The sequence below is a fragment of the Plectropomus leopardus genome, chromosome 10 (genome assembly GCF_008729295.1).
Source record: "Plectropomus leopardus isolate mb chromosome 10, YSFRI_Pleo_2.0, whole genome shotgun sequence".
NCBI classification, from domain to species: Eukaryota; Metazoa; Chordata; class Actinopteri; order Perciformes; family Serranidae; genus Plectropomus; species Plectropomus leopardus.
The window spans coordinates 81,618-108,162 of NC_056472.1; the positions used below are offsets into that span (position 1 = coordinate 81,618).

The 26,545-nt window shown below is 39.7% G+C and overlaps 1 protein-coding gene across 1 annotated transcript; it reads right to left on the reverse strand.

Moving 5' to 3' along the window:
• On the reverse strand, positions 1–26,545 carry mmadhcb (metabolism of cobalamin associated Db). The gene is made up of 7 exons (XM_042494638.1): positions 26,417–26,545; positions 21,855–21,999; positions 21,345–21,565; positions 18,062–18,170; positions 17,684–17,814; positions 6,847–6,933; positions 1–298 (listed from the first exon to the last, which is right to left on the reverse strand). Exons 1-7 carry the CDS (start codon positions 26,543–26,545, stop codon positions 107–109), a joined length of 1,014 nt encoding a protein of 337 aa, XP_042350572.1. The 3' UTR covers positions 1–106.

A 26,545-nucleotide genomic window follows, 5' to 3' on the forward strand; every position in this document is an offset into this window, starting at 1 on the left:
TAAAAACTCAGATTCTGTTTATGCTGTTAAAATTATGAGGCTGCAGTCTTAGATTACCATCACCAAAAAGTCTATAGACGTTTTGACAGTTTCAAGATCTCTGGGTTCAGCTGCCCTGCAATTTTTTCATAAGGCTGTTGTGTGATGCATTGGTAAATATTGTCCCAACAAAAACATGTGTCCCCCACAGAGAGTGCCGGATCACTCTGCAGCAGCCTAGGTCCTCGATCTGAAAGCCCAGGTGACGGTACCTGTCATCCGTCTCAAACAGTGTGTTGTTGGTGTACGAGCCAAAGAACTGTGGAAGAACACAGACATTTATCACATAGTTAGCAGAGAAACAGCTGAATGATTTAGTGATGCAATTCTCTTTAATACATTTTCAAGAGTTGGGCTATAGGGCTATAGATGAATATGGTGAACAATTTGTGTGTTCCTCCATATAGCCGCGCCGCCATTAGTGCAGTGGCAATTGACTGCCGCCTGCTGACAGTGACAGCTGTAGATATAGTATCGAACTATAATGTTATGATGACAGCAGCACGGGGAGTTGGAGTGACGATGTTGGGCAGTGGCCCCCAGTTATTGATGAAGGGACTTTATATGGATAGTGATTTTAGTGCTATTCAAACTGACATATTACATAAATGTAAAAATAAAAAGTTGCATTTAATCATTACAGACCACTAAAAATGAAGAAATACAAATTCATGTTTTATGGTAATGCAAGATTATTTCATCAATTCCTGGCATGTTTTCTTACCATGAACTGCAGTGAAATAGCCAAGGATTCGCTTAAGACCAGGTCAGCTTTTCAAAATAAGTTGTTAACACAGTTTAAGATGCCACCAAATAAGATTAATTAGATTCTATTCACAGGATAAAACATGCTGCCTGCGTTCCTTCTATATTAAGAAATCCCACTAAATTGTGAGGAAAATGTCATTGTATTTAGATGCTGGGTTGTTGGACAACCCTGCTGATGGAGCCTGCATGTGGATGACATTTATTAATGTATTAAAGCACTTTATTTTATATAAATAGTGCAGTGTTGTGTTACATCACATCACAAGTTAATTGATATTCACTACATTTAGAAATGTTCTTATCGAAAGTTTTTTTTTATTCATACACACACTGTAGACAAAATGTGCCCCAAATCAGAAAACAGCTGAGAAATGAATAAAACCAATCTAGAATCTAGAATGAAGTCTGTCACTGAAAAAGATGGTGTATGATATCCCTGTCTGTCCCTGTCTGACTGCATTCTCAACCTGCAGTAGAAAATAAACTCAGCAGCATACCTTATATTATCTGTTTAGTCATCTGGTCTGAGTATGTGTTACTGATTTACCTTACCTCTGTCATTATATGAAAATAAATGCCTACAATTATTTATTTTATATTTCCGAGATTACTGAGGTCTGTTGCTAAATTCAGCATCATGTTTCTCTCAGTAAAACTTCTTTATTAAATCATCAGTAATAAAAATGTGGAAACTGTGCCAAACACTGCCGGGCGCTTAACTCTTGCTGAATAGCGACTGACATCCGGATTAGCTCCTTGGCTAGCTGGTGGCCCAAAAAATGTAGGAAAAAGGAGGGGTTACACACACATCTCTTTCTTCTTTTTAGTGAAGGTACAGAAGGTACAGGGCAATTCAAGAACAGCAGGGAATAGATCACTTACTCAATGCCGCACACTTACTCAATGCTTTTTTTTTGTTTGTTTGTTTTGTTTTCCAAAAAAAAATCACTTGAGGAAAACCTTTGTTCGAAACGTTTTGATCCAATAAAACATTTTTGTGGCACTGAGTAAGTCTGTGGGCATACCTTCCTTTTTCCTGGCGTACAAAAAAATTAATCTTGCGGCTCTTTTTGCTTAAATGTCAATTTTGAGGCCAAACTCTGTGCCTGTGTGTGGAGAAGTGCGACCTTTCGTAACCCCCCTGCCAGCAGTGTGCTACACACTGAATGGAAAGTCTCTTAGTATAGACTTGCAATTTGATATGCATCCCCTCTATCTGTATCTTAATTATCTTTCCTTTACACTGTTGTGTACAGATGCTATATTGTTTTGTAATCAAGCAATTTGTGATTTTCTAATTATAGGTTTTATTGATAGACCTTTGGTCATATTAAGTACTTTCATACTTTGTTCTATTTTGATGCTAGTACTTGTATACCTTTACTCAAATAGGATCTTTAACAACCTTTAATTATATCAGTGTTTTGACACTGTAGTATTACACTTACTTATTTTCACACATATTCGTTATGTTTTCTTAAACTTAGTTAATACTGTTTTACTTGGTTAATGATCTGCCAAATAATTAGCTGGTTTTCTCGTAAGTGTTTGGTATTGATCAGCAGAGGAGAGCGTCATGGTTTCAAATATTGAAGATTTGAAGGCCTGTAGTGAACTTTATTAACACTTTAGGAAGAAATTAGATCTGGACAGTTAAAACAGTAGAAGTGATAGAAGGAAGGAGCATATTTTTCCAGCTTTGACGGTAAAGTACCACACCTTTTTTCACAGGAGATATAACACCAGTGAAGTCGAAGGAGGTCTTTTGGGGTCTTTTGGCTTTTTGGGGCTATTGCCTCACCCCCCTCCTCCTCCTTTGAGGAGGGGGGGATGCCTGCTTGTGCTGCAGCCCTGAGATACTGTGAGCTGCTGTTTATCTACGTTGAAAGAGATAACTTTGGAAACAGCCTGTGCTACATGTGTTCTAAATGACGATTTAGAACCAGAGGACTTTGCACAAGAGAGACTGTGAAACAAAGAGAGACTTTGACTGAGACAAAGCCTGGTAAGCTGTCACATGAGGTGTCAGAAGATGATCCACCTGTTAAATGGAGAGAGAGATGGAGGAAACAAACTCAAACCGAGTTTGCAACGTTCAAACCGACCGAGGCCAGCCACCGGAAACGCACAAGTGCAACCGAGCTGACCGTCCAGTGTCCTCACAAAGGCCACACTGCAACTTTGCGGAGTGAACTGTTTCCCCAGCATCGAGACTTCTGTGGAAGGTGAAACAATCTTTCCTGTGCTTTTATGGGATTGATGCTCTTAAATAATAGGGACACATAGGAAGTGTTAGACCTAGGTTAGGATCTCCAATTATAAAAAACAATTATGGGTTATTCTCTGATCAGGCCTCTCCTTTATCTTTTCCTTCCATGTTTTATGGGATAGATTGCCTCTCTGCTGTTGATCAGTGCTTAACATTGACTTTTCTTTAATCTTAACTTTTCGTCTGCTTGACCATCTCGCACTATTTCAGTGCACCTGATCAAGTCCAGATGTCACATCTAATTCAGTTTCTCACTGGTTTTCATCCCCTCATTTTTATTGTTGCTTAATTTATTAATTTGTTGTTCATTTAGTCATTTTATTCACTTGGTGTATTTGCTGTATTCACTGTTTCATCATTTATCCATACTTATTCTTAAACTCATTCATGTGTAGTTTTAGGAGTCGTTCTGCTGTGTAGCGAGTAGTTTAATAAACCATTCATTTATAGACACTTGATCTTGTGATGTGTGTGTGCATAATGTCAGGTCCCTGTACACCTGGAAAAAGAACTCAAATTTCAGCAAATTTCAAATGTCAAATTATGAGACTAGATTAATTTATAAGACAAAATGGGCTATCAACCTTTCTATTTTAATGGGTGGTGCGCCTCTAATTTCCCATTTCCTCCACATGGGGAGGACATTGATAACATGGCTGTCTGCATCACAGATTACATCAGATTCTGTGAAGACACCACCATGCCAGCCTGGACAGTACACTGCTTTCCGAACAACAAACCATGGATCACCAGTGACCTGAAAGAACTTCTTAACAAAAAGAAGAGGGCTTTCAGGTCTGGAGACAGAGAGGAGCTGAGGAGAGTCCAGCATGACCTCAAGAAAATGCTGAGGATTTACAAAGACAATTATAGGAGGAAGCTGGAGGCCAAGCTCCAGCAGAACAGTGTGAGGGATGTGTGGACTGGGATGAAGCACATCACTGGGCTTAAGGTGACAAACAGACAGCCATCAGGAAGCCTGGAGAGGGCAAACCAGTTGAACCTGTTTTATAACCGGTTTAGCTCACCGTCTGTCGCGCCCTCCACACTTTCAGCCCCCCACACACCTACACTGTCCCAATTGCCTCAGCCCCTCCCCCCTCACTCTCCAGCTCAGCTCCTCTCATCCCCCTCCTCCTCCTCCTCCTCCTCCTCCTCCTCATCCATAGAGGACAGCTCCTGCATGACCGTGACTACAGGCCAGGTTCAGAGACAGCTGGAGAGAGTCCACCTGTGGAAGGCTCCTGAGGACCCGGCCAGCCAACTGTCACTTGTGCTGAGCCACAACTACAACCTGAGCCTGAGTCAGCAGAGAGTCCCGCTGCTGTGGAAGACGTCATGCCTTGTTCCTATCCCCAAGAAGTCGACTTCACCAGACCTGTCGGACCATCGACCAGTGGCTCTCACGTCTCACGTGATGAAGGTACTGGAGAGACTGGTCTTAGCCTAGCTGAGGCCACAGGTGAGGACTTTGTTGGACCCTCTGCAATTTGCCTATCAGCCCCATGTTGGAGTCGATGACGCCATCATCTACCTGCTGCAACGAGCTCATTTGCATCTGGATGGTGGAGGAGGCACTGTGAGGATCACCATCAACACCATCCAGCCAGTGCTGCTGGGTGGGAAGCTGCGGGGGATGGGTGTTAGTGGCTCTGTGATCTCCTGGATTACTGACTACTTGACAGGCAGGCCACAGTTTGTCCGTCTGGGCAGTGTCGTGTCTGAGGTGGTGGTCAGTGATACAGGAGCTCCGCAAGGGACTGTGCTCTCGCCTTTCCTCTTCACGTTATACACCACTGACTTCCAGTATGACTCCAAGTCATGCCACTTGCAGAAATTTTCTGATGACTCGGTGATTGTTGGGTGTATAAGAGAGGGAGAGGAGGGGGAGTACAGGTCTCTGGTGGACAACTTTGTGGAGTGGTCTGAACATAACCACCTGAGGCTGAATGTTAACAAGACCAGAGAGATGGTGATCGACTTCAGGAAGAAGAGGACGTCGTCACAACCTTTACAGATCCGGGGGGAGACTGTGGAGGAGGTGGAGGCCTACAAATATCTGGGTGTGGTGATAAACAACAGACTGGACTGGAAATCTAACACTGACGCTGTGTACAAGAAGGGGATGAGCAGACTCTACTTCCTGAGGAAGCTAAGATCCTTCAACGTGTGCAGCAAGATGTTTAGAGAATGGAGATTTTCTACCAGTCTGTTGTCTCCAGTGCCGTCTTCTTCGATGTTGTTTGTTGGGGTGGCAGCATCAGAGCCAGTGACACCAACAGACTTAATAAAATCATTAAGAAAGCTGGCTCTGTGGTGGGTTTCAGGCTGGAGACCGTGGACACTTAAAAAACTGAGCACCCCCTCCACCGCACACTGGACTGACAGCGGAGCACCTTCTCCAACAGACTGATTCAGCTTCGCTGTCAAAAGGACAGATACAGGAAATCTTTCCTGCCACAAGCCATCCACCTGTACAATAACTCACCTCTGTCTGCGCTTTAAACTCTGGTCTTAGCTCCATGTCACTCTACACTGCTGACGTTATGTTTATTTATTCAGATACTGTTCCGCACTTTACACATGTATATATGTATATATGTACAGTCTCTTAGTTTTTTTAGTTTTCTTAAGCGTATTCCTTTATATTCTATTAATAATGTGTGCTCTTTATTCTCTTGTTGTTCCTGCATGGTGCTGCTGCACCCCAATTTCTCAGTTTTGAGATCAATAAAGTATATCTATCTATCTATTGCACTGGATAGACGGACCTTGTTGGAAGCCATAAGGACACAAGACATTGATGCAAATTTAAAAAATGCACTGCAGGAATTGACTGCTGCCACCAGCAGCAGCATGCCCAAAGAACCAGATGAAATTTTTAACAACTCATCCTTTAACTCAAAAGAGGTAGCAGGATCAAGGATTAGTGAAATTTTGTTTTTAAAAAAATGACTAACAAATCTACCTTCTACATTCTATGTGTGAGAATTCTGCAACCAAATAGGCAGGGAGATATAGGTGCTGGAGAAATGGAGGTATTTACACAGACTACCTTCATGGTTATGAAACCAAAGGAGTTGAAAATCAGCAAAATACGGAACATATTTTTCACAACTGTACAATGGAGGCTGATGAAACAAGTATCTGTAACATCATGGAAGCAGAGAAATCAGAACATGGTGTCTTTAGTCTTTGTGAAGGGATGCATTTCGTCAGCTGGTTCCATTTTAAATTGAATAATGAATAGCCCTATTTAACCTTTCATTCAAACTCTCAATTATATAATCTTTGTAGCTAGAAAAGCTGGATGACTGAACATGGCTGACCACTGCATTACAGGTCCTGAGGCCCGCCCCTCTATGTTAGTGAATGGTCATAGGTCAAACGAAAACCTCTAAGTACATGCCAAATAAATTTTTTCCAAAGACAGTTTCTGTCACTGAAGGTATATCTCATAACCCTGATATTTGTTCAAGTGTCTGTTTGGTTTTAATGAGTTATTATATACAAAAGTGGGCTTTCCCACCATGATTGTCAGGTGTGAAAGCCAATCTGTGCACTCACATTCAATGGAGCTGCTAATGGTTGGATGGGTGTTTGGGTGGGAAACCGCCCCCCTGTGGATATCCCTACTAATGGATATCCCTAATGATGTCTTCATTCCACCAAATGCACTTATCAGAGAGGCTTCAGATTCTATAAGCAGATTCAGAATGTCAGAATCCTAAATGTTACTCTGATAAGTCTAAGTGACAGTGGTATCTTACCGCCAGGCCTGAGGACGGGTCGATAAAGTCAGCCCAGAATCCTTCTCTCTGCAGAGCGTAGCAGATCTCTTTAGCTCCATCAATAAACTGCAAAGCAGAGAAACAACTTGGTCTCACTTAGTGGTTCTCTTCAGATTAGACATTCAAGCACCAGCACTCACTGCTGTGGGTGACATTACTGATGACATCACTCACTCTAGATCTTCCTACATCTCTGCTTTTACAAAATTAGCTGACTTTCTCACTCTTCATAAACAATTCATACTTAAAAACATTTTTTTGATAATGTGCAATAGGACTCAGATTTTTATTCCTTTTTTCTGCTTCAAAGCAACAAGAGATCCCTGACACAATTGGGGCACTGAACACCATGTCCCGTTGATGTGTTGTAATGTAACTGCCACTGCTGTCCTGCTTTTTTCCCTGAAGATGTCTGTGTGTAAGTGTTGCTGTTTGTTGCTGTTTGTTGCTGTTGTTGCTGTTGTTGTTGTTGTTGTGTTGTTCTGCTTGTTGTTTTTTATGAGACCAAAGATAAATCTCCACACTGTGGACAATAAATGAATTAACTAACTAGCTAACTGACTAACTCTTGGCTGTAATTTATTTCCCATCATCAAGTTATGAGCAAAACACCTGGAGCATTTAACAGGTTAGTTGGTAACAGGTGATAGTACCATGATTGAATGAAAGGAGCACTGTCAACAGGCTCAGCTGTTCAAAGGCAGTCTTCATTTTTGCAGCTATTTTAGATTTAGTCTGCTTAAGAGTTTTAGTCACTGTTAAGTCATTTTTATTCTTCATACTTTTAGTCTTGTTTAAGTTAAGTTAGTTTAGTTTCTAGTTGGCTACAAATCAAATCCATTAAGTCTGTGAAATGTTGTTACATTTTAGGCAGCTTTCAGTTAAATGCCTTTTTTTCTTTAAACTAATCTGGACAAACTAATCAGGACTGCATAACTGCTCCGAGAGGACAAACTGGGATATTTTTGAACATCAGGACCTGGATGAGTACACTGCAACTGTCTTGTGCTACATTAGGTTCTGCAATGACACTGTCACTGTGGACAAGCTTATCCAGGTTTATTCCAACCAGAAGCCCTGGATGACCAAAAAGTCCAGTGCCTGCTCAGGGTCAGAAACACCGTTTTCAGGTTGGGTGATGGGGCACAATACAGTGCTGCTAGAGCCAACCTAAAAAGAGGCATCAGAAAGGCCAAGGCTGCTTACAAGAGGAAGATTGAGGACTACTTCCACGGCAACAACACAAGGCAGATGTGGCAGGGGGTTCAGCACATCAGCAGCTACAAATCCAGAAATCTCACAGCCTGGTTGGTGACACTCCGTTGGCAGAGGAGCTGAACCACTTCTTTGCCTGCTTTGAGGTGGAGCCACCAGAGGCAGCCACTTTACATCCACCAGCCCACAGCAGCCACATCCTTATGGTGGAGGAGCATGAGGTGAGGCGCACATTGAGAGTGGTAAACCCCAGGAAAGCTGCAGGACCTGATGGCGTTGGATGCTGAAGGACTGCACTGACCAGCTGGCTGGGGTCCTCTCCAAGATTGTCAACCAGTCCTTATCCCAGTGCACCATCCCATCCTACCTAATGTCCTCAACCATAGTACCACTGCCAAAAAAGACCACCATCAGCAGCATGAATGACTACTGTCCAGTGGCAGTTACTCCTGTCATTATGAAGTGCTTTGAGAAAATTGTCTGAACTCGAATCATCTCAAGCCTTCCATCTGTGTTCGACACACACCAGTTTGCCTACAGAGCTAACAGGTCCACAGAGGACACCATAGCCACAACTCTCCACACTACCCTAACATACCTAGAGCAGCAGGTGAGCTACTCTTGGCTGCTATTTGTGGACTTTAGCTCTGCTTTCAACACCATCCTCCCTCACAGACTGGTGACTAAACTGACAGACCTAGGACTACCTCACATCATCTGCCTCTGGATCGAGGACTCCCTGTCGGATCACTCTCAGAGGGTGAGAGTAGGCCCCCACATCTCCTCGGATCTCAGCCTCAGAACTGGCTCCACACAGGGCTGTGTACTGAGCCCCCTACTCTGAACCCATGACTGCACCCCTGCCCATTCCAGCGACAGCAAATTTGCAGATGACACCACTGCAGTGTGTGGTGTACAGACAACAACCTGGTCCTCAACACCACCAAAACCAAGGAGCTGATCATTCACTACAGAAGGAACAAAACAGTCATGCAATCCCTTTACATCAGCAGGAAATGTGTAGAGAGGGTCTCAGACTTCCAGTTTCTGGGTGTACAAATGGAGGAGGACTTGACCTCGAGTGCTAACACCACAGCACTGGTGAAGGAGACACAGCAGAGACTGTATTTCCTGAGGCTCCTCCGGAAGAATCATCTCACTCAAAAATTGCTGGTGTCCTTCTAGAGTTGCTGTTACTGACATACTGTATCTGTGTGTGGTTTGCCAGCTGCACAGCAGCAGAGAGGAAAGCACTTCAGAGGGTCGTCACCACCACCCAGAAGATCATCAGCTGCCCTCTCTCCTCCCTGGCAGTTCCGCTGCCTCAAATAATGCCCAGAGTATACTCAAAGATCCATCCCACCCCGGACACTCTCTGTTTGAACTGCTGCCCTCAGGCAGATGATACAGAACAATGGAAACATGGACAAACAGATTAAAAAACAGTTTTTACCCAAGAGCCATAACTGTGCTTAATGCCATCAAAACGTGAACTGTGCAATTGAATTGTGTGTTCCAGCGAGATGTAAAATTGTCTTGTATGCTTGGTATGATGTGTGTTTTCCTTTCTTAGAAATCTTTCCCCTTTTTTTGAAATATATATATTTTAATTAGTTTTAGAGGCATTCTGTCTTTTTAAAATTTATTTATTCATGTTTACTGATGCTTGCACTTTATGGGACTGCATCCAATTTCGCTGTATATGTACAATGACAACAAAGATATTCTTTCTATTCTATTCTATTCCAGTTGGGCTAATATAGGCATTAGTGATTGGAATCAAGGTGACAGGTTGTATCAAACATGGGCAATTATTTTAGACATTTTTTCAACTAAATACTTTCTATAGACTTTCAAGAGTTTTTGACAGGTTTAAAAAATGATTTATGAGCACACACTAACAGGTCATAAGTGAAAATCTCAAAATTTGAGACAAAAAATAACTAGTTTGAAACAGATTTATACCAAGGCTTACTGTAAACTCTGACTCATTAAACTCTGTTGAGAAGCAGAAATAATAACTATCTCAGCCTTAATTCTTCTCAAGTCTGCAACATATTAATATGGGGGTTTAAACTTGCCATGATGGCTGACGCTGTGCTCCGTTGAGAGTTTTCTGCAAGCTAGGAAAGACATCCTGGCAGACGGGTGTGTGTAAGTTCCCCTGGCATGGCTAATGCCAGGGGAATATTCACACTATAACCGACACAGCAACAGGTTAAAATACATTTTCAATGTAAGCTGATGACAAGAAGCGTCAAACTGACGCCAGGCACCAGACCAGTCACTGCTGATGGACGTGACACACTACAAATAGATATACTTACAACCAAATACAAACTTAAGATGAACCTCAGTTGAGGCACATACTGTAGTTGTGACACACAGACCCTGAGACAATGTAACTACGGTAATGAGCGCTTGAGCAGCACTTCAAAAGTTCATTTAAAGTTGAAAGAAAAGTCATAGATAAAAAGGGCCGATATGTTTTAGTGACAGGGAATATAGAAAATAAACCATTAATGCTCTTAAATGTTTACAAGTCTCCAGGACATGATCCAACTGATTCAATTCTCATTACTGAGGCAAAAGGAATAACTATCATGGGAGGTGATTTTAATGTGGTCCTAAATGCAAATGATAAACAAAGCAAAGGAAAACATAAATCTGAAAAAACAGCACTAATGAGGAAAGCTGAAAAGTAAGATATCTGATGCCTTTTCAACCCCCAAATTAAGAAATACATATATTATTCTGATGCAAATAAAATATATTCATGACTTGACTATTTCTTTATATTTAAAGATGATGTTACATGAGTAAGGAACAGTGATATCAATGCCATAACCTTGGGAGACCATGCTCCAATATTATTAACAGTGACAAATAATACATGAGAACACTGGTGATAAAAATATAAAAGTTGGAATTGAAAAAAATGCAAATGAAGTTAAATAAATCAATAACTAATGAAATAGAAAAGGCTTTTGCATTCACAAGAAAAGAATATTATGATAACAGTCCCAAAGCCTGAAAACTGTTGGCATTTAAGTTGAAAATGCATCATTCAAAGATAAAAAGGGAAAACTTTAGCTTTCACACAGAAAAATCAAACACAGCAGAATGTTTTTCAAATTACTATCAAAATCTCTATGAGGCCACAGAACATGACAGTAATGAAAGTAAACTTTTTTTTGAAATCGTTAAGTTTGCCAAAGGTCAACAAAATTCAAAATTAACAAACATATAACATCTTAAGAAATTCTGTCAGCAATTCAAAACAGTAGAAGGGATAAAAGCCCAGGTAGTGATGCATACACAAATGAGTTCTACAAAATATTCAAAGAAGTGCTTACTCCAATTTTATGTAAATTGTTGAATTGAATATTGGAAAAAAGTATGGCCTTCAACATGGAATACCTCCATAATTACTGCCTTGCTAAAAGAAATAAAATATCTAACGGAGTGTAGTTCATACAGACCAATCTCATTATCAAATGTGGACCAAAAAGTGTTTACTTCAATTATTATTCTGTGACCACTTGTCCTCTTAAGGGTCGTGGGGGGGCTGGAGCCAATCCCAGCTGTCATCTGGACAGGTCGCCAGACTATCGCAGGGCCAACAAACACAACCATACACGCTCACAGTCACACCTAAGGGCAATTTTAGAATCACCTACCATCAACCTGAGCTGCATGTCTTTGGACTGTGGGAGGAAGCCGCAGACCCCGGAGAGAACCCATGCAGACACGGGGAGAACATGCAAAATCCACACAGAAGGGCCCACGGACTGAACCTCGGTCCAACCAGGTTTCGAACCAGGGACCCTCTTGCTGTGAGGCAGTGCTAACCACAACACCACCGTGCCACCCTTATTGCCAACAGGTTATCTAAAATAATTCCATCTCTGATCAATTTAGACAGGTTGTGTTCATGGCAGATTACTTTCAAATAATGTCCGACATACTTTGAACCTTTTAGATGACTCAGGAAACTCAGGCAAGCAGTTGGTAATGTTAACCATTAACCATTTGACCGGCTTTCATGGCAATTTATATTTAATACCTGTGAAGCTCTTGGATTTAACCAAAAATTCATACAAATATTAAAAATAATATACAAACAACCAAATGCAAGCATTAAGGTCAACAGAACACTATCTATAAGTTCTGCTCTTCGGAGAGGTACAAGACAAGGTGATCCTGTCACCACAAATTTTTGCTTTATGTATGGAACCCTTGGCCAAAAGCATTAGAAAAAAATAAAGCAATAACTGGCATAAATATTAAGGAAAATGAACAGAAATAAGCACTATACGCTGATGACAGCATAGTTTTTCTAACAAAAGTAGATAAACCACTTCCAGCATTAATAGAAGAAATAGGTAAATACAGTTTATTTTCTGGGTATAAATTAAATATCAATAACATAGAAGTAATGACCATAGGAGAAGAAATCGATTTCAAGGAAATAGATCGTTTTAAATGGGACTGCACAAAAATTAAATATTTGGGAACTATAATCCCCCAAAATTTGGAGGAACTGTTTTCAAAATAATAATTAGGATTTGTAGAATGAGTAAAAGAAGAGCTAAATAGATGGAAAATCTGAAATGTATCCATCTTTGAAAAAATTAAATCAATTAAAATTACAACACTTCCAATATTCTTATTTTTGTTTCAAACTCTGCCAACTCATAAAATCTAACATAGAAAATATATATGTGATGACAAAAACCAAGAGTAAAACTACAAAACTGGCATTTCCAGATCTTAGCAAATACTACTATGCAGCCCAGGTAAAAAATCTATTGACATGAATGAGTGAGGCAGAAAAACCTAAGTTGAAGGTAACAGAAATGAAGTCCAATCCCTAAATTCACTAATATTTGGTAGAAATAAGGTATAAAGTAGGATGAATAACTATTGCGTAGCAAATACTGTAAAACCATGGACAAGAATTGTTAAAATAATGAAAGTCACAAAAAAATGAAATGATCTATTTGATTGCAATCGCTGGAGATCCAGCATTTAAGCCAAATAAAAGTGACAATGTTTTCAAAACATGGTCAAAAAAGGGATTAGTTGGATTTTGGCAACTGTTAACAGATAATGACATGGATTCTTTTGAAAATATTTCCAAACATTATAATATACCAAACCATGCATTTTATAGGTATTTGGGGAGTATATATGAAATCTTACATGTAGAGGAAGAATCAATGTGCAAATAAAATGGGAAGAGGAGATGGGAACAAAAATAATGGATGAAGAATGGAAACAGATGTTCAATGAAATACATAACACAACCAGTTCCTTGTTCTGGAGAGAGTTTTTTTCTGGAAAATAAATACATACTTTCTACCACTAGAAATTATCTCTAAATATAAAGGAGGTGCCAAATCTCAAGTGCTGGAGAAACTGTGCAGGAAGCAATGCAAATTATATGCAGTTAATATATTTTGCACATGTGATATATTAAATACGTTTTGGTTAGAAGTTTATACGTTTATTGAAGAAACATTTAAAAAACCTCTGCATTTTAAGGCAGAACATATTGTACCAGGAAAACCTCCAGTTAGTCTGGGAAAAGGTGAACAATATCTATTTAGAGCCCTTAGAATCACAGCACTGAAGCAACTAACAAAAAATCACTATGGAGAAAATTGGCCAAACGTAAAACCATAAAAAACTTAACCCATGGCCATTTTGGAATAAAATCATGCATTCCATTTTTTTTAAGACTTTGAAAAAGTACTAGCTTCAAAGTTATTATTATTTTTTAGTATTTTCCAGCCGATAATTTTCTCCATATTTGCCCTCAAGAACAGATGCGTGCTAATTCCCTGCATTCAGCTATGGGCTGCTATACTGCTGGTTATATTTCACACCACACTGTTTCTCCCCCTCTATATGTGTGCACAGACACATGCACACACTTTCACCCATCCACCCATTTACACATACATGCACGAAAATGCACATGCACGTGCAGTGGTCTGTGTGTGTAAGCTACATCTTTGTAGTGGGTGACCATATGAACCACTAGTCCCCATATGCGCACACTAACACGCACGCATTCACGCACACGCACAGAGGCCTATACGCACAGAGGCCTATACAAACCCACACCTGCACTCCTTCAAGCAATAAAAACAATGGGCATCTTGCAGCACATCAAAGATGCCACCTAGGGGGGCACCAAAACAAAGTGGGGTGTACTAAAACAAATTGTGTGAAAGTATTTTTTTTTTTATTTATTTGATTTTGAGAACATTAGTGAGTTTATACAAGTGCTGGCACAGTCAAATGTTTAAATATGTGTAGATATGGCTTTGAATACATTTACATATTGAAAATATTTCATTTTTTGTGTTTATCTCATTAAAAAGATGTTAATAAGGGATTACAATTCTGAATGAATATTTGGTATTTACCATCAGGTCTGAAGTTGATTAAAAAAAAATTGAATACATTTACATATTGAAAATATTTCATTTTTTGTGTTTATCTCATTAAAAAGATGTTAATAAGGGATTACAATTCTGAATGAATATTTGGTATTTACCATCAAGAGCACATAAAAAGTTATACAATGTCGCTACCTCAAGGCAGCACATCAAAGTCACCGAGCTTCCGCAAGAGGTTGTGTTAGTTTGCTAGCCAAAGTTAGCTGACAAGCCGCAAAGTGCCGGGCTTCGTACTATTAAGACAATTGATGTGACAAGTATTTCTTAAGTTTTTTTATTTATGTTCGATGTTATGAGACCACAGTAGATGCGAGTCCTTAATCATACTATAAGTGACTGAGCAACATGTCATAAAGTGTTATTAAATATGCTCGTAGCAGGTTCTCTGTCATTGATGGCTGGTACATTTCTCTACTATTGAAAATATTTCCATTTGGGTCTCTTGCTGTTTAGTCTCGCTCTGCAGAAAAAGACCTCGTTTAATAAGGGTATTACACATTTCTGAAAAAAACAGCTGACAACATGAATATTTGGTATTTACACGCACTCAGGTCTGAAGTTGATTCAAAAAAAAAACATATATATAATAAATATAGCCATCATACACTATGGGGGGGGGGGGAGGGGGGGGGGGGGGGGGGGGTGGGGGGGGGGGGGGGGGGGGGGGGGGGGGGGGATCAGGTGCGAAGTTGAATGAAAAAAAAACTATATATATCTATATATATATACATATATATATTGGAAAATAATATTACTGTGTGCTATTTTTAAAGCAGTTCTCAGAAAGGTCCTATTTTGGGACCTCGGATTCTGGGAGTGAGTTTTCCTAATCATATAAAAGTGCACAAAACTAGCGCTGCTATGTTGGAGTTTACCACAGGGTACGAGGGGGCCGCCTTGATGCGACTGTGTGTCGCGGAGAGGAGGTCTCTGACTGTCGTGTGTGCGTATGCACCCAATGTTAGTTTGGAGTACCTGGCCTTCTTGGAGTCTCTCGGCAGTGCCCTGGAAAGGGTGCTGACTCAGTACTCCATAGTTCTTCCAGGGGACTACAATGCCCATGTAGCCAATGATGGAGAAACCTGGAGGGGCGGTTAGGAGGGAATGCCTGCCCGATCTGAACTCGAGTGGTGTCTTGTTATTGGACTTATGTGCCACTCATGGATTGTTTCATACCAAATACGATGTACGAGCATAGGGATGTTCATAAGTGTACTTGGAACCAGAGCTCCCTAGGCCAAAGAACGATGATCGATTTTGTTGCTGAATCACCCGAACTTCTCTGGAAGGGGAAGCAGGTCTTGTCTCAGGCTGTCCTCAGCAGTGGAGGGCAACCGCTGACCAGGACTGGGGATATTATGGAATGTTGGAAAGAAGCCTTCGAGGATCTCCTGAACCCTGCCTTCACATCCTCCATGGAGGAGGCAGAGCCTGAAGACTCTGAGGAACCTTCATCCATATACCTGGTGGAGGTTGCTGAGGTAATAAAAAAGCTCCTTGGTGGCAAAGCACCTGCTGTGGATAAGATTTGCCCTAAGATGCTGAAGGTTCTGGAAACTGTAGTGCTGTCTTGGCTGACACACCTGTTCAGTCTCATGTGGAGGTCGGGTACGGTGCCTGTGGTTCCCATTTCCAAAAAAGGGGACCGGAGGGCGTGCTCCAATTATCAGGGTATCACACTACTCAGCCTCCCAGGTAAAGTCTACTCAAGGGTGCTGGAAAGGAGGCCCCGACGGATTGTTGAACCTCAGATTCACAGTGGATCGGCTCTATACCTAGCGAGGCTGCTGGAGGGGTCATGGGAGTTTGCTCATTCAGTCTACATGTGCTTTATGGACTTGGAGAAGGCCTACAACTGCACTGATAATGTGGTTCTGTTGGCTCCATCCCACTGTCACCTCCAGCATGCACTGGGGCGGTTTGCAGCCGAGTGTGAAGAGGTAAGGATGAGAATTAACACCTCCAAAAATGAGGCCATGGTTCTCTGCCAGAAAACGGCTGTTCCCTCTGGGTGGGGAGTGAGTTGCTGTCCCAAGTGAAGGGGTTCAAGTATCTCGGGGTCTTGTTCACGAGTGAGGGTAGAACGGAGTGTGAGAAGGACAGGCAGTTTGGTGCAGCATCCACAGGGATGCTGAAGTTGCATCGGACAGTCCTGGTGAAGAAGGAGCTGAGCAAGAAGGCGAAGCTCTAGATTTACCAGTCCATCTAGATTCCAACTCTCACCTATGGTCATCAGCTATGGGTAGTGACCGAAAGAATGAGATCGCGGATACAAGCTGCCGAAATGAGCTTTCTCCAGAGGGTGGCTGGGCTCAGCCTTAGAGATAGGATGAGGAGCTCGGAGTAGAGCCCCTGCTCCTTCACTTTGAAAGGGGCCAGTTAAGGTGGCTCGGGCATCTGATGAGGATGCCCAGAACACCCTGAAGGGATTACATATCTTGTCTGGCCTGGGAAAGTCTTGGGGTCCCCCAGGAGGAACTCGAAAGCGTTGCTTGGGAGAGGGACGCCTGGAGTGCTCCGCTTAGCCTGTTGCTCCCACAACCCGGCCTTGGATAAGCGGATTATCATGGCATTATGTAAACAAAGTGGGTTAAAATTCTGAAAGTGAACAATTATTTGGTATTTATGATCAGGTCTCCAGTTGTTTAAAAGATTAAACCAAAGAAATTGAAAAAATATATTTTTGTATAATATTTTAAAGCAGTTATAGGAAGGTCCCATTTTAGGATCTAGGGATCTAAAGGGGAGTTTTTCTGATTATTTGAATCTATACAAAAAATAAAAACCAGTGTTGTTGCTAATCATTGACATATCCCAGATTGTGATAGTCCTTCCCAAAAAAATCTCCTTAGCATTTAGCATGAGAAAAATAATTTATTTTATTTTACTTTTCTCTGAAGTTTTAAAGATTTAACCAAAATAAACTGGAAAATAATAATACTGTATAGTATTTAGTATTTTTTTTTTTTTTTTTTTAAATCTGATTATATTAACATTGTTTAACAATTTTTTTTTTAAATGCAATGATGTTGCTGCTGCAGTGGTCTAAGGATCCCACCATGCCACATAGTTCTGTGATGTTGTTATTTCTGCAACAGCAGCTTCATCACTAACTCCAAACAACAGCTTACCTTATCAAGCATCTGTTCTCTCTCCCGTTCCACCTCAGCACACCATAATGTCATATCATTCTGCGTCTTTTGGGTCACTGTGACCACCATCATACCAGAAGATGGAGCCTCAGGAAACATGGACTGGAAATCTGTTTGTCACATGATCAGGAAACACATTTGGGATAACAACACCTCTCATCAACAACAAAAAGGAATACTTAGTTATGTTGACACTACCTCAGGTGCACAGAGAGAATAACAGACATTTCTGTTATAATGTCATTAAACCAGCAAAGGCACATCAATGAAACTTCCACTATTTATTAAGCACCACATGAGCAGATTAAAATCATAGATGTAATGAATATCTGTGTGAAATGTGTATCAGTACTCTACCTTTCTTTAGTAGTTCAGGGCAGGACTGTATGGCACACTCCAGACTGGAGTGGTCGAAGTACTGCGCAGCTCTACTGACACTCTGAGAAGAGGCCAGCTTATCTTTCTCCTGACAAACACACACACAAAAAATATCTTCCATTGTTAGTGTGTTTGGAATAGAGCCAGCCATTCAAAGGAGTGATTTCAATACATGGGGGTCTACTTACATGACTCTACTTTGATACTTTGATCATTGATGATACTTTTCCATTTATTTGCTGGTGTGACTGAATAGCAGTGCTTGGCCAGTAGATGTCAACATTGTGACAATATCAAATACTTTGAAACAATGGAGCCTCTTCAGATCAGTTGCCCAAATTATGTTAGTTTTCATACATTTAAAAATATTTTTAAAAAGTCAATTTCTTTGCCGGTTCAGAAACAGAATTGTTTCTTTTGTTAATATATGTTTATCACTACAAAACTACAGAGGCTAGTGAATCCCCACAGACCCCTATGTTAAAATTCCAACTTTACAGCAGAAATAGTCAGTATGTCACTTAGCTTCCATGCTGGTATTGGGAGACTGTACTTTATTTTTTAGAGGAGAGGGGTGGCTGGGTTGTGACTTTTCTATTTAAAATAAATATGAAATACTGCGAGCTGGTTAGGCTTTTTGATTCAACAATGAAGACGGTTTAGGGCGGTAAACCGCGAAAAGCACAGTTATACGTTGCTCTATACCTGGGTGACAAAAAACCCATAATATCACAGCCCTATAATAGGCCAACTTCTCCTGACTGCAGTACTCTGATTTGAACTTCTGCTGTGTGCTAATCATTTTATTTGGGTCTAGAAGTTTTGAGTAGGTCTCCTTCTTCTATAGCTGACAAAAGCCTGCCAACATTTCCAGTTAGAGAAAGGTTTAAAATAAGGCAATGTGCTTGTGGCCCCAGACCCCCAAATCAATACATCTGCCTCTGGTAATAATGAGAGCTCAGCATGAGCTGCTGAATGAGACATGACACCATGCTGTCTGGTGTTTCTTAATAATTCCATCCAAAGTCTAACTAAATCTGAAACTTAAACGAAGTAGTAGGTAGAGGTCTAAAGAAGTCACTTTCCACCTCTGAATATTTGGCTGTTTGTTCATTCAGACACTTTGGTGCTGTGAGGAGAAGCTCAACTCTGTTTGTCTGTCTCTCTCACTGCGCTGCTGTCAGACCATCAGCTGTTTGATTGGTGATAATGAAACGTCGTAGAAGCACATAAGACTCGGTTGACAAATGCTCAGCTGTATTCTAGAGTCATTTTTTCACTGCATTATATGACTGTTCAACACTTATGCTGTTGCAGTGTTTTGGTGTGAGAAAACTCAAGACAGATTAATGAGAGTTGGAAACCTCCGTGGGAGAAGGATTAACAGAATTTAAAATAACCAACATGGGCAAGATTACGTTAGTTACAGGTTTTGAATGTCCGTTCCAATTAATTGCCCAGCCCGAGGTTAGCTATGGCACCCCACTAATGGAAGTCCACAAACAAATGGATTGCATCACAGTGGCTGCATCATCTTCTTTAGTCTGTGTGTGTGCACACGACCCTGCAGTCTCATGCCCTATTATGGGGATTTGCGGGAGGTTATCTATGCTATCTGGGATCAATGTGGGATTTATCATTTTGAGAACAGGTGCCAACAATTCTGCCGTTTAAGAGCTCATAGTGAATCTGATAGACTTTTCTTTAACAGGATACTGTAGCAATTTTCCACCAGCACTGTATTAAAAAATTTGGGTAATATGTGTAAATGAACTGTGGTAAACTTGCCTCCAACTCACTAGTGCCTAGATATCTCCCTCACCCCAGCGAAACAGCGCCAAAAGACGTAATTTACTGACTATTGAGGTTGTTGCTTGAAATACAGGCTGTAAAATGTAAATATGCATTTTCCTATTGCCTGCATTCATACTGCTGCCACTGCAGGGAGCCTCTCATTGAATTCATAAGGGAAGCAAGCGGTCCCATTTTCTGTGCACACCCTACTGCAGTGCACTTCATAAGCTCGAATGACATAGGAAATAATGAAACAAAAAGAGTTTCACAAGATTCTGTCAGCGTCAGGATTACAGAGACTCTTGACATGCAGTTTTTGAAAATGAAATCAAGTATGCCCATAAAAAGAAAGAGGCGGTCCAAAGACTTAATCAAAGGGCAGACTGACCGTGACTTGGTCAATGCCGTTGGAGGGAAAAAGTACAAGGCATATAGTAATCTGATTGAAGAAAGACCACTGCACACTCCCTGACTCACTTACCGACAGCTGCTTAATTAAACTTATGCTATGTTCCCTTAACACCTTGATGATAAACTACCCAGCTAATGGATTTAAAGAGCTGTTTGTACACCTATACTTTTTTTTTTTTTTTTTTTTTTTACAAATCTCAGTCATTGTGGAGCAGGGCACAGGTGCGAGCCTTGTTTCCACTCACACAGTGAGCCATACGCTGATGTAGAAACACTCTTAAATCTACATGCATATCAATATTTGTGCCCACTTCACCACTCCTTAAACCAATCACTCAGAAAATACAGCAAAGAAGAAACATCAGCAATGTTCTCCAACAGAACAGCTGTCATTACATGCCACCAGTAGATACGGTAGCATCTGTACCGCTAACTCTACCGTTATCACGTGAATCTGTGAACCATCATAGCTGTAATATTTCAATCATCACAGATTATTTACCATTAATTTAAAGTTCTAATGTTGAAACGGTCTTTACACATTAGGGATACAACCAAAAGATCATAAAATGGGAACTTAAGTTAAATAATTTTAACATTCATCAAACAGGCTAGATGATTAATTAGACTAGCCTAATTAAGTCTATTAATTAAATTTTTTAAAAAATGCTGTGAAGACGGTAAAATATTCACAATCAGTGATAACTGGAAATCTCATTATTCCCACCCCATCTATCTGAATTATTTTATACAGATACAGGGCTCCAAGGAGTTATCTCAAACTACTAGTGGGACTGTTTAGTTGGACTATCTTCCAATAATGTATAATAAGTGCGAGTTCAAGTGTATCCCTGACACTCTAGAGCTGTCCTGTACAATAGAGGGTTAGCACGGCACACTAATACTGTAGGTACCATTTTCATACCATACGTATGAAAAAATAGCAACCAAGCCTGGTTTGATCTACAGTTGCTGGTGTGTATTTCCTCTTATCTGATTTGAATCTCAATTGTCTTGCTCTCAGAAAACACACTCATGTTAACATTATTACACTTACAAAGAACTCGCCAATTATCTGTGCCAGAATTAGATCATGTCTCTCACTGCTGGATGGGGAAGACAGCACATCAGGGATCATCTTGTGTTCCAAGTTATTCTTCTGCTCTGTCAATCCTTCCAGGTGGCAGTCGAACCCCACATTACCAGGCAGCTGGAAACGCTGGTCTTGGGGTCCAAAAAGCAGCTCCATGGACTCATCAGGCCACACTGTTCCTAGTCCTTCAACATGGGAAAACCATTGGAAAAAGAAAATAACGCATGAAAATGGAGGTCTCACAGAATAATTTCTATTTTTATAGGCTTGGTCTTCACCAAAATCATGAATTATTGTATAGCTATCTAACCCTTGTGTTGCTTTGGATACATGTTTCCAGCCTTTGTCTTCCCATACAAGATGACAGACTTTGTCAATAAATCACAAAAGAATCCACATTATAATGTAGACCAAGCCCCTAGTTTAATATTTTACAGCTTTGAAATGATGGAATATAAATTAAAAAATGTATACTCGTTTTAGAGGGACCTATGGCTACATGGGGTTCATCAGAGCCTGAGGATCCAGCAGTAGAGGAGGCTCTGGTTCCAGCCACACGATGCACCAACACATGAAGCCCTGGGAGGTAAGTGACCAGTCTGGCTCTGCTGCACAGCACCTGAACACACACATGTTATTTAACTATATGACCATTTTTGATGATGAACCTTGTGTCATGTTGTTTGTTGTGGCTTAGGAGATAGATCTGGTCCTCACTAATCTGCAGACTTGCAGTTTGATCTCTGGAATTATCTATATTGCGCTTTATATTTCATTACAAACATCTAAATAAGGTGGCAGCTGGCTGGAGGGAGATCACAAGGGGGGTTAATGTTTCTAGGAAGGTAAATGACCATCGCCAACAACAAGCTTTCCAGGAAATGTTGCTTATATTCTAAAATATTCTGTTTAAACAGCACAAACGTAAAAAAGATAGCAAGTACTCAACCATCTTTAAAGTGGTTATTTCTAGGGATGCACTTTAACGATATATATATATATATATATATATATATATATATATATATATATATACACATACATACTGTATATACACATACAGTATGTATACACATATATATACATACTGTATATACACATACATACACATACATACTCACACACATATATACATACATATATACATATATTGGCAGATAACAGGAAATGTGTATTACTATGTATGTAATACTCAAATAATAACATATACAATATACTATGTATGTAATACTCACAAATAATAACATTATAGCTGATAATAATGCCAGTTGCTCGCCAATATGCCAATATGTTTTTTTTATGTACTTTACAAGAAAAAAAAATTAATTAATGTTCAGTGTTTCCCACAGAATTAGAATCAATGTGTGGTGCTAGCTGGTTCTCTAAATTCTCTCTCTCTCTCTCTGCATGAATGCAGCACAGGCAGCTCTCTTCATTAGTTCATTTATTTCCCTTAGCAGTAATTGGTGGGGTTTTGAATCCCTGAAAGGATTATTGATGAGTCAATCCGATCCAACCAGAGCTGACGAGATTGATGATAAAAAGAATGGATGAGAGGAGCAGGCAAGTGAAAGCAAATTTTTAGACACAGCACAGTGAACTAATTATTTTACTTTCACTGCACCTGGCATTCTTCTGCTCCATCTGTGCCCAAAGTACGTTCAGTGCTGTGAGTGTGTGAGGCAAATAATAAATGAACCATATATATCCCAGCAGCATTCCTAATAAACGGTCCAGTTCCAAAAATAAATCATAAAATTGTGGTGGCAGATGTGTTAATCGTGGAGGGCCACCACAAATAAATGAGTGTGTGGGGAAACCCTGACATTTAAAGATTCAGAAGTGTTTTTGTTGTTAACAATGTGATGTGGGGTGGCGTGGACTTCGATGTTACAGCCTGCTTTCTGGTGCTAAAATGACTGCGATGGAGCCCCCCCCCCCCCCCATAATACAAATAAAAAATACAAAACAGCAGTGACATCATATATAGCTGCTTCGGTCAGAGTTTAAGGAATATTAAATCATCCATATTTTATAACTAGCCAACTTAGCCCTTAAGATGTGCAGAAACTAAAGGTAATACACTTTTTTTAACAAAACAAAAAAGGTGAAAGATGTGATTACCTACTTACATGTCCAGTCTGATCTTGAGTGCAAAGCTGAGATTTATGTAGTTTGTTTATATGATGCAACAGAAGTGCATATTTAGTGGATTGCATTGACAGAGACGGCAAATGTTACATGATAGTCTAACGCTTGTTTACTGTTGGGACACAGTGTCATTACACTCCACTCTGGAGCAGCTGTTGACTTCAGCACAATTAGATCTAGGGCTAAAATTTAGTGTACAAGTCCGGTTAGTGATGGGCTTAATATCAATGCGGTTTGTACGTTTTTACAGCAGCCCAACCCTATAACGGTGGTAGCCTTGGCCAATGTGTGTGTGGATGGGTGACATGTAGTGTAAAAAGTGTTTTAAGCGGTCAGAGGACTAGACAGGTGCTATACAAGTGCAATTCCATTTACAGAGAGAGGAGGACAAAATAATAGAACCACTCATCAGCATAGTCCACACGCATCAATTTAAACTAAAACTCAACTTCAGAATCTTCATAAAGCGAGGATGTACTGCAGAACTTTTGGAATATACTGCAGTAGTGGGAGCTAGGTGTACCCAACAAACTGGCAACTGCATGTAAATTAGACATTATATAGTAATGGGACACTCACTCGCACACCTCAAACAACACTCACTGACCTTTAACACAAGAGCTTTGCCTCCCTAGTTAAACACCCGAGGGGGGCAGGATATTACAAACCCTTCTATATATAATGCATTCCATTCTATCCATGCAAACAAAACTGAACATTATGAGCAATATTACAGACGATGATTACAGTCGACTTCGTGGCAGTACAGTCGTATTGGATCAGATTGTAAAGGTGTAGCCATGTTGAGCCCCTGTGGATCCATGAGTAGGACAAGCGGTTACGGAAAATGAATGTATGAATGGATCCATGAGTAATTCTTCTTTACGTGCATTACTCACTCATACACACAGTTACGTAAATATTATTATTGTTGTTTTTTTGAAAGAAGTTTGCTCAGGTTCCAAAGGGTTAAGAAAACTTGACATTTCAGAAAACAATCACATTTTTAACTTTTATGTATAAACACACCGTTTCAGAAAACTGCTAGTAAGAGCATATTGCTTTGTATATCTTATTTACGAAGTGGCAATGCATATTAATTAACAGGAGCTCTTGGGTTCATCATGTAGTTGTGCAAGATTTAACCATAAAGTCTTATTGTAGTTTACTGTAGTTTAGTTTAGTTTGTTTGCATATTGAAAGAAGGAAATAACAATACAAATATGATTAAAATAAAACATTGTGTAGAGGAGGTTTCAAGCCTCAACAGACTTATAAGAATACCTCCCCTCAGACAATAACAAGAGTTTTTAGGCAGCAACACAGGTTAGATAAAAGAAAAATTATATCATAGAATTGTATATTTACAATAGCAAAATTATTTTTGATTCATTCAAGAACTGTTACAAACATTTGTTAAATTAGTGACCTTCTCAAGTGTTTTTTAAATAATGATAATGTAAATGCTGACTGAAATGATGAAGATAACTTATTCCAAAGAGATGGTCCTCTGTAGTGTAAATTGATTGAGGGTTGTCCAACACAAAGGAAGGTGAAAGTCCTTAGAACGTCTTATGTAGTGTGGATGAATGTCCAAAAAAAAATTGATATACATTCACATTAAAAATTGATAAAAGGTTGTACTTTTTGAAAAGAGGAGCAGATGATTCATACCTTTTCGCAAAACCTACCATTCTCAAAAACCTTTTCTGGATCAAGAAAACCGTATTATTTACAAGAATGATTTATCAATGAACAAACTCTACTCAGAATACCAATTCACACATTGCCTTTTGCATACAAATTCATTCATCCATGTTAGTTTCTCATCCACTATGACTCCTAGGAATTTTATGCAATGCACTTGATTTATTTCAATATTTTCTATGAGTATTTTAACTTCTTCTTTTGCATATTATTTTTTTATTCTATTGCAGAATATCACAAAACTAGGTTTATTTATATTGAGTGAGAGTATGTTTATATCAAACCACTCTGAAATAGATGATAGCTCTTCATTTGCTTCTCTAATCAATGTACCAAAATTTTCATGAGAAGTGACAAAACATGTATCATCAGCAAATAACAAAAGGTAATGCATTATTGCAGACCTTTGGTAGATCTTTCATTTATATCAAAAACATGAGAGGGCCAAGAATGGAACCCTGAGGCACCCTATACAATAGCCTGGCTCTATTTGGATTTTGCCTATTTATAGAAACATACTATTCTCTATCCTTCAAGTAATTCACCAACAATTTAAGAGATACATCCTGAATGCCGTATTTCTGTAATTTTGCAACAAGGATATAATGATCAGTGGTATCAAATGCTTTTGATAAATCTAAGAATATACCAAGAGAGAATTTTTTATTGTCTTAGTTGGAGGAGACTTTGTGAACAAGCTGTAAAAGAGCCATTTCTGTTGACATTTTTTTCATGAAAAGGCTGAACAGTATGTTGTTCTCATCCAATGTTTTTTTTAATTATTGAATATACTAATTTTTCGAGAACTTTAGAAAAACAAGGCAGAACTGATATAGGATGATAATTTGTGAATTTATCACCTGATTTGAACAGTGGTGTGACTTAGGCTACTTTAAGTTCCCTAGGTATGACACCTGTTCTTAAAGATAAGCAGCGGTATCTTTCATTTCCATTATAATGTCATGTACTTCTTTAGTACGACGGATGATTAGGGCCACATTAAGGAAAAAAAAAAAATTATTTACGAGATTAAAGTCATTAGTTACGAGAAAAAAACTCATTATTAACGAGAAAAAAAGTCATTATTAATGAGAAAAAAGTCATTATTTACGAGATTAAACTCATTATTAACGAGAAAAAAGTAATTATTTATGAGAATAAAGTCATCATATTCAAACCTGCTGCTTTTGGAGACCATTGTCAAAATGAGGGCTACGGAGGATTTGTTTCTGGAGACACAACGAAACCCCTCTGAATAGCCCGTAGATGCATCCAACGATAACCCTGTAGTTGACCAGTTCAGCCAT